Source organism: Nymphaea colorata, chromosome 10 (genome assembly GCF_008831285.2).
Source record: "Nymphaea colorata isolate Beijing-Zhang1983 chromosome 10, ASM883128v2, whole genome shotgun sequence".
Lineage (NCBI taxonomy): Eukaryota > Viridiplantae > Streptophyta > Magnoliopsida > Nymphaeales > Nymphaeaceae > Nymphaea > Nymphaea colorata.
The window spans coordinates 14260911-14273561 of NC_045147.1; the positions used below are offsets into that span (position 1 = coordinate 14260911).

The 12651-nt window shown below is 40.3% G+C and overlaps 1 protein-coding gene across 3 annotated transcripts; it reads right to left on the reverse strand.

Moving 5' to 3' along the window:
- Nucleotides 1–215: 215 nt before the first annotated feature.
- On the reverse strand, nucleotides 216–11259 carry LOC116262224 (calcium-transporting ATPase, endoplasmic reticulum-type-like). Of its 3 annotated transcripts, XM_031641376.2 has the most exons (10): nucleotides 6264–6506; nucleotides 6108–6154; nucleotides 4532–6004; nucleotides 4343–4448; nucleotides 4106–4227; nucleotides 3141–3419; nucleotides 1610–1993; nucleotides 1414–1523; nucleotides 1102–1330; nucleotides 216–996 (listed from the first exon to the last, which is right to left on the reverse strand). In XM_031641376.2, exons 3-10 carry the CDS (start codon nucleotides 5891–5893, stop codon nucleotides 439–441), a joined length of 3150 nt encoding a protein of 1049 aa, XP_031497236.1. In that variant the 5' UTR covers nucleotides 5894–6004; nucleotides 6108–6154; nucleotides 6264–6506; the 3' UTR covers nucleotides 216–438. The 3 variants fall into 3 exon arrangements, with proteins under 3 accessions (XP_031497236.1, XP_031497235.1, XP_049935977.1); XM_031641375.2 differs by lacking the exons at nucleotides 6108–6154; nucleotides 6264–6506 and adding an exon at nucleotides 11144–11259; XM_050080020.1 differs by having other exon boundaries at nucleotides 6108–6512.
- Nucleotides 11260–12651: the final 1392 nt, after the last annotated feature.

Genomic DNA, 12651 nt, shown 5'->3' on the forward strand with positions numbered 1-12651 from the left:
GAACCTAAGTGGGGTACTGTATGTCATTCAACTTAAATGTCTTGGTCTCAAGCCATTATGGTCCAGAAGAGTAGTACTCACAGGCCGGAATTGAATAGGCAACATGCCTTGTATATGCCCACCTAACCGACCAGCCATACTAGGCATCTTGAGACAATAATGTCACCCAATCTAAACAAGATATTCGAAAGCAAAGCAAAAACAACAATCATCAATTCTTGTAAATTTCTTTCATTAATATATAGAAGGTTCATTACAAGCCCCACTGCCGTGACATGTGCAGTTTGGAAGAAAAATTGGGTTCTAAGATCAGTCCATGGGGGACGGTTCTATGTATTATTTTACGATCGAAATTCTTCGAAATACTCGAAACATGTAAATGTTTTGTTTTACTTCATGCCAATTTATGTTTCAACATTAGTTCTAAGTTCCCTAGCATCAAAGGGTCTTGTACTTGGGTTTTGCTACGTGGTTCCTGCCTATGAACTTCAGTACTTCATCAATAAGTACAACTGGAAAAGAGACTAAAATGACGACACACCACTCGCTAAAGCTCAGTGGGACTATCCCAAATATGTCAGCTAAGAAGGGAACATAGAGAATGACGCAGTGCAAGGCGAACGAAAGGGACATGGCCACGAGCAGCCATGGATTGATCCATGGGGGCATGGTGGTCAGGCTGCTATCCTCAGAAAGCGCATTCAAAGAGTTGAACATCTCGATCGCAACAAGCACCGAGAGAGAGAGCGTCGCCGCCTTCACCTTCCCGGCCTTGAAGTAGTCGCAGGAGTCGCCGAAGGAGATGACCTTGCCGCCGGCAGTGAAGGGGCTGGCGCTGAAGTTTTCCCATCTTGGGCAGTCTTCCCATGCCCTGAGCTGCGCGAAGGAGACCACGGTGTGGCCGTCGCCGCCGAGGTTGATGCCCAGGAAGGAGTCATGTGTATACCACCAAGCAAAAATACCCACTGTGGCAATGCCTACATACAAACCAATCACCTACAAAACCAACATTTTTCTGTCAGTCCCATACAGAGAAGATTCAATACTGCCCATGTGCATGACTGAGAAGAATTGGGTCAGTTCAGACACGGGAGATCTTACCAAGTAGCGGACCAGAACCCACAGGTTGATGAGCGAATCGTCCTTCTTCCTTGGTGGCTTGCGCATGATGTTGATGTCAGGCGGGTTGAAGCCGAGCGCCGTCGCCGGAGGGCCATCGGTGACCAAGTTCACCCACAGGAGCTGCACTGGAATCAAGCATTCAGGCAAGCCTAGAGCTGCAGTGAGAAATATGGAGGCCACCTCTCCCACATTGGAGGAGATCATGTACCTGCATATATGAACAGAAATTAAGATCAGGGATGAGTATGTCTCTGATGAAAATTTTCAGAGGCAGATTGATTAGTCGTTTACCTAATGAAAGCCTTCATGTTGTTATAGATCGAGCGACCTTCGGCAACGGCGGAGACGATCGTACTGAAGTTATCGTCGGCAAGAACCATGTCCGATGCTTCTTTAGCAACCTACGGTATACATTGGACGCGATTAGTTTATGAAGCTGCCTTTCCTCTTTCCATTAGAATGATAGAGAGAGTTGTAAATATCTTACCTCGGTACCGGCGATTCCCATGGAAACTCCGATATCGGCGAGCTTCAAAGCGGGTGCATCATTGACGCCGTCTCCGGTCATCGCCACGATCTCGTCCAAGTCTTTAAGCATCCGAACAATGTCTTGCTTGTGCTTAGGCTCAGCTCTCGAGAAGACCAAGCCTCCCCCTCTTGACAGTACGTGGGATTGTTGGCTGCTACTAAGTGCCATGAACTCTTTGCCGGTGAAGCTCTTGCCCTTGAGATCCTCCCCATCACAAAAGATACCAATCTCCCTGCAGATAGCCTCTGCCGTCGACTTGTTGTCGCCGGTGATCACCATCACCCTAATCCCTGCATCCTTGCAGTCCTCAATGGCCCTGTGAACTTCCTCACGTGGAGGGTCCTGGAAAATTTGATTTAAGCAAGAAAAATCTGAACTTAGAAGACAGAAACGTGATGAACAGTCTAGATTCCGGTCAGACTCAGCCTCTACTGAATTTGGTTTAATGAAATTCTGTGTAATTGGATCTCAATTGGGACTGATGTTCAGAACCTAGATTTTGGAACCCGAATACAGGTCCAAAGAGCATCAGATCCAACAGTTTCCTGTAATCGAGTCAGGTCATTATCAGATGTAAGTTGAACATTGAACTGAAATTCATGTTCACTTATGAAACTACATACAAGTCTGAATAGGATTACTAATCCCATCTCTTTACTAGGTCAGCTATAATTGACTATAATCCAAATCCACTTATTCTAAGGGCAAACAAAAAACTTATCTTAGCAGAACAGGAAATGACCAAATAAATTAAAGAAAGGTGGGACCCAGAGAAAAGAGTGAGAAACTCTTTCCAGTCAAGTCAGGAACAAGTGGATTTCAAAAAGGAACCAAAACAAAGCATTTTCCTTTCCTTTTACCAATTGGCATTTTAGTTCACCAAGGAAGCTTCCAATCACTATAAGGCCTTGAGAGGAAGTTACCAACTGGTCCAACAAGGCCTCATCTTCTTTTGGAAAGAACAAGATGCCTGACTTTAAGCACCATAGAAGTGCCAAACCAGTCACCATAAAACATGCAAAACCCACCTGTAGCTTGCAGCCACGTCGCTGGCGGACCCACCTAATTGCAGAACATAAACCAATATCAAGCATGGTAGTTGCTTCTTGGCTAAGAAACAAGCCAGGTGCTGGAATTTTAGCACCTGATCCTTCCCTAAGTTCTTACCAGTCACACAAAGCGACTGAAGAAACAAACTGCCGTGCTCAGTGCGGTCTCTTCTCATGTTTAGTAGGGACAAAGAATGAGAGTGACATCAGAGCAGCCATGGTCCTAACGTTCTGCCTTTGAGTCTGACGAATGGTCTCTCACTGTCAGCTCCAGCACTTTACTGTTGCATCAAGCAACTTGGTGGTTACCGTCTTAAGGGAGGGGAAGGTACTCAGCAACTGTCTGAGTAGTGTAACCCCTTCTGCAAATCGGGTTTCAAGGAAAGTGCTTGCTTGGACATGTAAATGCAGAAGCAATGGAATGGGATGGAAGAGCTTACTCTTAAGCCTATTACACCCACGAATATTAGGTTGCTTTCGATGTCGGAGTAGTTAGAGGGGTCCAACAGCTTCTTGTGGGCAGCATGTTCTTCGCCATGGTAGTCGTTGAACTCCCCAAGTTCATCTTTATAAGCAAAGCCCAGGCATCTGAGACCCTTTGAGCTCATCTTCTGTAGGCTAAACAGTAAAAGCTGTCTGCACGGCTCATCCAGAGGAACAACTGAGCCATCTCCGAGCTGAACGTGCGAACTTCGTTCAAGTACACTCTCCATGGCACCCTGACAGGAAGTTAAAAGGGTTCGATCAGTGGCTTGGCTTATAAGAAAGTTCTACGGCTTCATGTTCAGTTAAAAGCATATATCATAAATCATAAATCAGAAGACAGATGGTGGAGGCGTATGAACAGAATAACAAAGAATTATGTGCTTGAATGTGATATTAGTTTACAGTAACTAAAGGCTAAAGCTATTATCACATCCTCTCATTGCTTATAAAAGTGAACTATTTAAGACACTCAAAGAATTTTCTATAGATTTGACCAAGCAAATTCTGAAAGGGAAAGGAAAAACTATTTTAAGTCAATTGTTCTGATAAGTTAGTCATCTATTTTCAATTCATTTGAGCTGCCAACTTGTCTTTTCAGAAAATGACACTTAAGGAAAGGAAAACTAAATTTCGAGTTGGTGGAATTAGTTATGGTTTTCCACATTTTTTGACGAGTATGGCATGAAAGATACACAGTCCTCTGAGAAAAACTAGTAACCTTGTCATGGTTGATGTTCATTCGCATGTATTATCGTGTTCATCCCGTTGGGAGAATTAACTAATAAAGATCTTTTTCCCTGTTGAATGAATTCATTCAATTGAGTCTAATTCATCGATTATTGAAGACACAGATCTAAAGAATGGTGCATATGGACTATGAAGAAACAGAGTCAGCTGGCCATTAGGATGGACGCGTCACCTTAACCAGCATGCGATTGTGGCCATTTAGCTCTCTAACAATTATACTCATCGACTTGCGAACCCTGTCGAATTCAAGTGTGGCAATTCTCTTTGATCGTTTAGCCCACCACTCACAGCAACCTGAAATACGAAATGGATGAACAGAATGCAAGTATGAAAATATTGCATACATGTAAATGAACTAATGCTGTAAAGGAAGGGATAGTATGGTGAAAGTACTGTAAATTTTTCTCACCCAATTTTACAGAGGAGTTCTCACTGGACCGGTCTGCAGAAAGGCGTTCAGCTTGAATCCTTTTTGTCTCATTGGCATCAGGTACTCCCATCTTCTCAACCAGCACCTTGAACAATTATCGACACAGTATTAGTTTCTTTCAAATGCAGAAACAAGAGAAATCCACCAGAGAGGAAAAGAAACACCAACCTTAAGAGCTGCTTCAGTTGGCATGCCAGTAGCTCGAAAATGGTTGTTGCCGCAAGATATTCCGGCGTCGTTGCAGACAGCGGAAATTTCAGCAAGAACTTGCAGACTTGCATCCAAATTACCAAACTCCCAGTCTGAAATCTCACCATCGTTGGGATCATAAGTTGTTCCATCAACCCGAAAACTTCTAGGAGTACAGTTGCCCTCTCCCAGTGTGAAGAACTCTGTTACTGACATCTGATTTGTTGTAAGTGTCCCGGTTTTGTCTGAACAGATCACTGTGGTACACCCCAAGGTTTCTACACTGGGGAGCTTCCGGACAATTGCATTCTTCTGTGCCATCTTTCTAGTGCCCAATGCTAAGCATGTGGTAATGACAGCAGGAAGGCCTTCTGGTATGGCAGCAACAGCAAGAGCCACAGCTATCTTAAAATAATAGGTACACTTACCGAAGGAAAATCTAAAATCTTTAGGCCAGCCATCGCTTGAATCCCAAGTCAGAAAATGCTTAACATTAATCAACCACACCAGAGCACATACGAACCCTATCACCAAAGTCAGTTTCTCGCCGAATTCGTCCAGTTTTTTCTTCAATGGAGTGTCCTGCTCCTCCAGTGAAGCTTCATGAATTTGTGTCTGTATTTTTCCAATCTCTGTTCTCATCCCTGTGCTAACAACGATGCAGAGGCAGCTTCCATTAACAACAGTGGTTCCTGCAAAAACCATGCACTCTTTTGCCTGCAATTCACAGTCCTCCATGAAGACAGGATTCACGGTCTTGATCACCGGCATGCTTTCTCCTGTGAGGGAGCTCTGTTCCACTCTAAAAGTGGAAGTTTTGAGCTTCGCCACCCTCATATCAGCAGGAACCTTATCTCCAATCCTCAATTCAACTACATCACCAGGGACTAACTCTCTAGCAGGCAAGTCTGCAGCGTAAATCCCATTCCTCAAAACTTTTGCTGTCTCACACTGCATCTCCTTCAGTGCTTCAAGAGCCTTCTCAGCATTGGTCTCTTGCCACACTCCAACAATTGCATTGAGAATGAGGATCAGCAGGATGACGAACGGCTCAACGTACTCAGTAAGCGCCCCTTCGCCGTTTTCATGACTGTCAAAGTAAGCAAGAACGAACGAAACAACGGCAGCCATGAGTAGAATCTTCACAAGCGTGTCATCAAACTGCTCCAGCACCAACTTCCACAGAGGCTTCCCGCTTTCACTCTGCAGCTCATTCCACCCATACTTGGCGTGCCTCCTCTCTACCTCAGAGGAACTCAAGCCCTTCTCCAATCTCACGTTGTACTCCTTCAGGCACTCTTCTACGGACCAAGACCACGCAGGAAACGGTTTCTCCTCCATGTTTTTTTTTTTCCACAAGAAAGTTTGCTCTCTGATCAAATCCAATCTTTGCTAGTAGCTTCGATATCAAGAACGCCTACTGACTCCTTCCCCCTGGGCACAAGCCAAGGACTAACAAACGAGAAGAAGATACTCAATACCAAGAAATTGGTCAAATGATTTTCAGAAAAATAAGAAATTTAGCGAGTAACAGAGATTCATAATGGGCACCAACCTACTGTTCTGCAGTTTGGTGTGGTTGGCAAACAAAATATTCACGATCTGTGAACCAAAAGCTACTAGTAAATTGAAATAAAACGAGACACTTGAACATCTCGAGAAACTATTTCGTCTACAAAAAATTATTGCATAGACGCAAACAATTAGAAACCTAAGCATCTTCTTATGCCGTTTCGCAGGAGTCTTTTGGGTGTTGCGCAAGGGTCCTCCCCTGTGTTTGCAACGAAACATCTCAGAAACCGCCATGTATGCTTCTGTTTTTAGTCTCAACATCAAGTTTCAACTTCCCAAAAAACAACTCCACTTCAGTGGGACCAGCAAACGCTTATTCCATTCACGCTTCTCAGAAACCGCCATGTACGCTTCTGTTCTTTTTCGATATTTACTTTCATTTCTATCTTAAGCTCGGGTTGGGCAGACCTTTTCTAAATGATGTTGAAAACTCAAGGAGAGTAGAGTTTTCAACTCAGCATCAATTCAGACGTCTTTTGAAGGTCTTAAGTCCAACCCTTCTGCTAAATTCATACCAAGCAAGTCAGCTGCTGTAAGGAAAAAAAGTTAAAAAAAGGAAAAGAACAAAGATGAAGGAAGCACAGTTTCATACTTTTCTTTCTTGTGAATCCGTCCATACTTTTTGACAATTGACTACATTCTTCAAGCATTCCTCATTCCTATGCTGCTTTAAAGCAGCAGAAGGTCGAACTAGGATCGCATTTAGTATGTGAAACTAGATCCAACCCATTTGCAATCTGGATTTGTCTATCAAGGCGCACTAAATTATCACAAATTTATACATAAACGTGCATATTTTTATATCAGTGCCCCTTTTCAACTATAAATTTCTATTTTTGTCCCTCTGGTAAAACGTGAGAACATGTCTTCCCTTGTTAACGACATAACATAGAAAGGACACTTCTAAATGGCCCTCTCATTAGTTGTTAAATGTGTCATGCTTAAGCTTTTAGAATGAATTCCCACCAATGATTTTACCAAAAGAAAGGGAATAACAAAAAGAAATGTTTTTATTTAAGTGCATGTTTTTTCTATTAAATCTTACATGTGTGGGCTTTCCATTTTTCATTTTCTTAACATGGGCCAAGTTTCTCTGAGACTGCTCTTGCCTTTAACTCTAATTTAAATATGATCTATGCTAGTAAAGACGATAATAATGCTCATTTTTTTTTAAAAAAAGTGAATGCTCATTTAAAAAAAAAAAAGTGAAGAAAAATTGATTAGCTTAAGATAGCAAAGCCAGAAAAACTTAAAATTCAGTCAGCTGAACTGAGGCTCTCATAAAAAAAAACAGAAACACGAAACTGCGTTTGAGATTATACACAAAAGTCAAGCCTGTAAACTGAAATTCTCTATGAAAAGTGTGAGCCACAAGAGACTAAGGTAGGCATAAATTCGCGTGCGTACTTCGTTCTATAAAGGGCTCGGAATTGATTCGGATCCAAGCATCTGTTCGTGCCTAACCGGATTCGATCCAAAAGGAGAAGTAGCACCAAATAAATCTATTCCAGTCACTGGTTTTGATCCTCTATCACATGGGCAGGGTTTGATTTAGAGTTAGATTCTGCCCACACAGACCCACTCATGTTCAATAGTTAGGGCTGAAACCAGTTATGAAGCGCTCGCTCGACTCGACCCGAAACTCTTATAACCGCTTTTCAGCTAAAAATTTTCTTGCTCCGCCACTGATTCGATTAAAATACAAATCTCATTAACATGCACTTTTCTTACTAAGAAAATATTCAGTAGCTCATAAGCTGATCATCTGGGCCCATTTAAGCCAGTGTTATAAAAGTCCAAATCTTAATCGATGGAACAATTGAGTTATTCGGTGAGTATTTCATAAAGACACCAATTTATAAAACATAGAATTAATGTTTCATAAATGTGACGCATGCTTAGACTAGATTAATATTCACTAAGTATCTTTATTGCCAGACAACTCCTCAATTAAAGCAGTTGTGGATGGACAAAAAAATATGATCATATTTATATTTAAAAAATAAATTGAAAAATGTTTGAAAAAATAGAAAACATTAAAAATATTTATATTTAAAAACAAACAAATATTCTTAGAACAATTGGACCTGATCTTACAAAAAGTCATTGGATGGTAAATGTGCAACATCTTAAGCGATGAACCTTGGGAGTAAGGGGGTAATTGATGGCATGAAAAATATTTTAGTGGTTTTTGTTTATGTTCAGAAAAACAGTTGAACCTTCCTAAGGCTGATTTTTTTTTTTGTTTTTGTTTTTACTTGTTTGCTTCACAATATGAAAATGATCAAATTTTCACCATGTTTGATTTCGCCTTTGCGCCCACACATGAAATTTCATTCATTCAAGTCACATAATAGCTTCCCTTAAGAAGGAATAAGAATGAGAGAGAGAGAGAGAGAGAGAGAGAGAGAGAGTATTTTATTTAGCATCAACACTTTTTAAACAAACAATAGAGATTGTAAAGCTAAGAGGCAGGTAAGAGCAGGCCAATGATTGATCATCATTGACTGCATTTTCTTCTCACTTTGCCAACTTTATGGTTAGGGATGTCAATGCTCAGTTTTGTTGTTCTCTCTCTTCAACTATATATATATATATATATATCTGTGTCTGTGGTGTTGGGGGAGGGGGGTGGAAAACTGTTATCTATATGAACCTTATACGTTAGATTAGATGAGAATTGTATGAGTAATCAATTTTAGAAAGATCAGAAGGAGATTATGTTGAAAGGATCGAAACCAAACAATATTTTTAAGAGAGAGAGAACTCATTTGTTTCCGCCTTTGAAAGGTATTTAAATCTCTTAAAACAACAACTTAGCTTTTATTTTTTCCAACTTAATTTCTATCAATATCCAATTTCATTAAAATGGACAACCCAGACAATTCTCATCCAATCCACCATAAGGTCTGGTAGCTAGCAGTTCTCCCTCTCTCTTTCTCATATATATATATATATATATATATATATATATATCTACATATATATATAACGATGCACATTCCAAAGCCCACTAGGTTGATGAGGATGACTTTGTATGCATGTTAATGAGTCCGGTCAGGAACTGACAAATGCAGAATCCTGCAATATGTGACATACCGTCGGTCTCATCTGAGCATCCAGCTTCAGATTTTAAAAAATAGTTGCCGTTAAAATAGTAGCGATAAAAAACTGTCGGTTATAACGTACCTCTCAAGTAACAGTTAGCTTACTTCAACTCTTCCGTATACGAAAGAATTCTGAATTTAAAGATGACTGGAAGATGACCTTGACTTGTAGGAAGCTGCAAAATCCTGGATCTATTGTTGGGTTTTCCTACTTCCTAAGACCAAAAGTTAAAAATTTAGCTGAAAAAAAACTATGGAAAACAAAATCTTAACCTCCATCTATCTATACAGTATGACGTTGAAAGAACTAAAATAATAATGGGACCGCGCAAGCACACAAATCTCACCAAATATACTTCAGAACTTGAAAATTTTAATGGAAGAATTGCAAGCTTCTTCATTGGGGAATTTCCACAAAAAAGTATGTACTTTATAATTTTTTCATAATTCAACTATTACACACTCAAAGTTTTCAACCTACAACAGCTTCCACTTATGCTAAAATGAGATTCTCAGCTCCCTTTCTTTCATTAACCCCTACGGTTTAGACCTGTATTAGTGTTTGGTATTGAGCCAATATACATAAACTAGTACATCACCTATACATACATATAGTAAACAAAGGTGAAGCACCTAGACAAATCAAAATAATGCATATATCGGCCTTTTTGTTATACCAGCTCGACCAACTATACTACACTCTTTAAAAGTATTAAGTACATACTTATAGTCACCTTTTTTGGCAATACCTTAGAAAAACAAGGGGTTGGGTGAGAGCTTCAATTATCATTTAAATAGTAAGATGAAATACTCACGCATCTTACTCATAAAAAATAGCATTATCGAGCTTATGAGCGCTGAAGCTCCCACCCAAATGCAAATGTGAATTGTGTTCAAAGAGTGAACCTGAATTTAGAAAGATGAATGTAAAACATTTGACTCAATTGAATATGAAGCAATTTTTTTTTTTTTTTTTTGGAAAAAGATATGTCATGTCAACAGGCGGGAAGGTGTCTTTATGGGGAAGCACTAATGGTGATTCTAATTTGAGGTCAAGAGTTCGCTGCCCAGGGTGCATCTTCAACATGACGTGGTGACAAGTCTACTTTACCTAACCCTAACTTGGGAATTATCAAAAGGGAATGGTTTTTTCTTTCTTTTTTCTTTTTTTTGAACTGGCCAAAGCAACCCAAATAAATTCAAATGTGCAAACAAAAATGAGAATGTAATTGCCAAGAAAAGGGTGACAAGCTGTCGCAGGAAGTTGCAAAAAAAGAAGCAAAGCAAACAGGAAACAAGAACGGAAAACAAAATACAGAATGCATCATCATTCCAAGCTTCTAATGCAAAAACAAAGTCATGCTCCCGGGAAGCAAGCAATAGAAATGGTAGTGGATATCAACGATTCAACGGCGGTTGAGTTAGAATTTTTTTTTTTTTTTTTTTGAAGAGCACTTATTCACAGATTTTTATATCCACATAGGCGCTCATATATATAACAAAACAAACATTTGAAATGTTAACGTGAAAATAAAGAGACATTAAGGAGCTGGTGAGGGCAATTGCAGACACCAGCCCGTATATGAGTCCGCCTCTGGATATGAACTTGGCATGTTCCTTCACGTCACGCAGCTAAAGCGTTTCTTTACGCATGCTTTCCACGAGATTCGGCATCTTCATTTCCATTTAAACTCATTTGCCAAGGAGAAAAAAAAAATCATCTTTCAAGAGAGAAAGAGGAAAAAATCATTACCATTTTCGCAACTTTTGTTTGGGATGAAGAAGAGAAGAAGAAGAAGAGTATGATCGAAGAAGACACCGATGACAACGGGCCATGAAGGAGAAGGGAAACCTTCTTCTTCATCGTCGGAATATTGAAGCAAACGAATAACCAAACGTATTTCCGGCGTACCTTAGAGAGAGGGGTGCGCACCCAAGCCATCCATGGAGGGAGGGAGAAGGATTTCGAAGAGACCAATTCCGTGGCTAAAGGAGAGAAAAAGAAGGAAGAAAGAGAACACGCATCGATCGATTTGCATAACCGCATTCTTTCCCGGTAGCTTCCTTTTATATTTGAATATGGGTGTTGGTTCATCAATGCAAATATTAATTATTTATTTTAGGTTTTGGCATTTATTTAGGCAAGTTTGGTATAATGTTTAGTGGTACCACCTCTTCATCCCCAAATAAAAAAAGATGTTTCCACTATTTCTTAATCTAACTTTTCTTTTTTTTCTCAACTGAATTTTTTTCCCGCCGTTAGTGGCATGCTCGGCTCGGCTTTCTTTTTATTAAGTGGCTCATTGCAGGGTCAAGCGCCTTGGGTCCGACATACAAGCACGTAGTTGGTGCGTTGACCGGCTGCAATCAGGCTTTATTTGGGTCAACAGACTTTCTATTTGAGCCCACTGAAAGGAAACCTGGGCCGGCCTCCGGTCAAATTTCGCGCCGGAACATTTACCAGACCTTTCGTTTTTCGAAAAAGAGTGTACAACTTGGTTATTGCTGCAAACAGGAGCGAAGTGGGCTCGGAATGGGTGCGAACCCAGTGGCTTCTATGACTTGGCTTGGTGGCAATCGCCAAGCCGAGTGATGGGTCGTACTCCCTTACCGTTGACGTTGAGAGGCTCATGCTTCCTCAGCCAAACATTCTTATGCCTCCAATTGTTAACCAAAGGTCAACCACGGTCCCACTTGGGCACTGACGACATAACCTAAGAACTCTCTCTCTCTCTCTCTCTCTCTCTCTCTCTCTCTCTATATATATATATATATATATATATATATATATATATATATATATATATATATATATATATATATATATATATATATATATCAACCCGACTCTTCCAATCATTTTGAGTTTTAGCTAATCATAACCGTCCAATGCATGGGAGCCTCTCTCAGTTTCCGCCTGCTCTCAAGATTCAGAGGTGCTTCGGAACTTGGGTGGAGAAATCTATTTAATCGAAAAGAAAACATTGAAGAAAGATGAAGCTTGTCATGAGACAAGTGGGACCTCTGGGACCCTCTTGGTTTCATGCAAATTAGACCATCACATTGCATTGCCAATACGGCTAAAAAAATCTTGGGTTTGCCACTAGTGCACTAACTATATATTCTAAAAGTAGTTGTCAAACCCATTTGCCAAGCAAATTATTCAATTTCTAGTTAGCTTAATATTCTTTGATGTTGCATTTCCATCGTAATGCAGTTTTTCGTGCAAGTTCAGACTAGGGAATCTCATCTCATCTTTGGACTGAACCGGGTGCTGCCTATCCATGAATGCATTTAACTAAATATCTTTTGTAAACTAGAGAGCCTCAATTTTTATGTTTGCTCTTAGGATGCGAGGAAAATCCATGGTAATCAAACACATCCTAGGTGTGCTTACTAAGAGGGCATTCGATGAAAAAA

Bases quoted from the DNA above. Each gene is read 5' to 3' on its own strand.
- LOC116262224 (XM_031641375.2), bottom strand. From the start codon at position 5,893: ATGGAGGAGAAACCGTTTCCTGCGTGGTCTTGGTCCGTAGAAGAGTGC. The intron at 4,228-4,342 runs GTGAGAAAAATT...TTCGTATTTCAG, and splicing joins GAACTCCTCTGTAAAATTGG to GTTGCTGTGAGTGGTGGGCT. The intron at 1,994-3,140 runs GTAAGCTCTTCC...CAAATTTTCCAG, and splicing joins TGGGTGTAATAGGCTTAAGA to GACCCTCCACGTGAGGAAGT.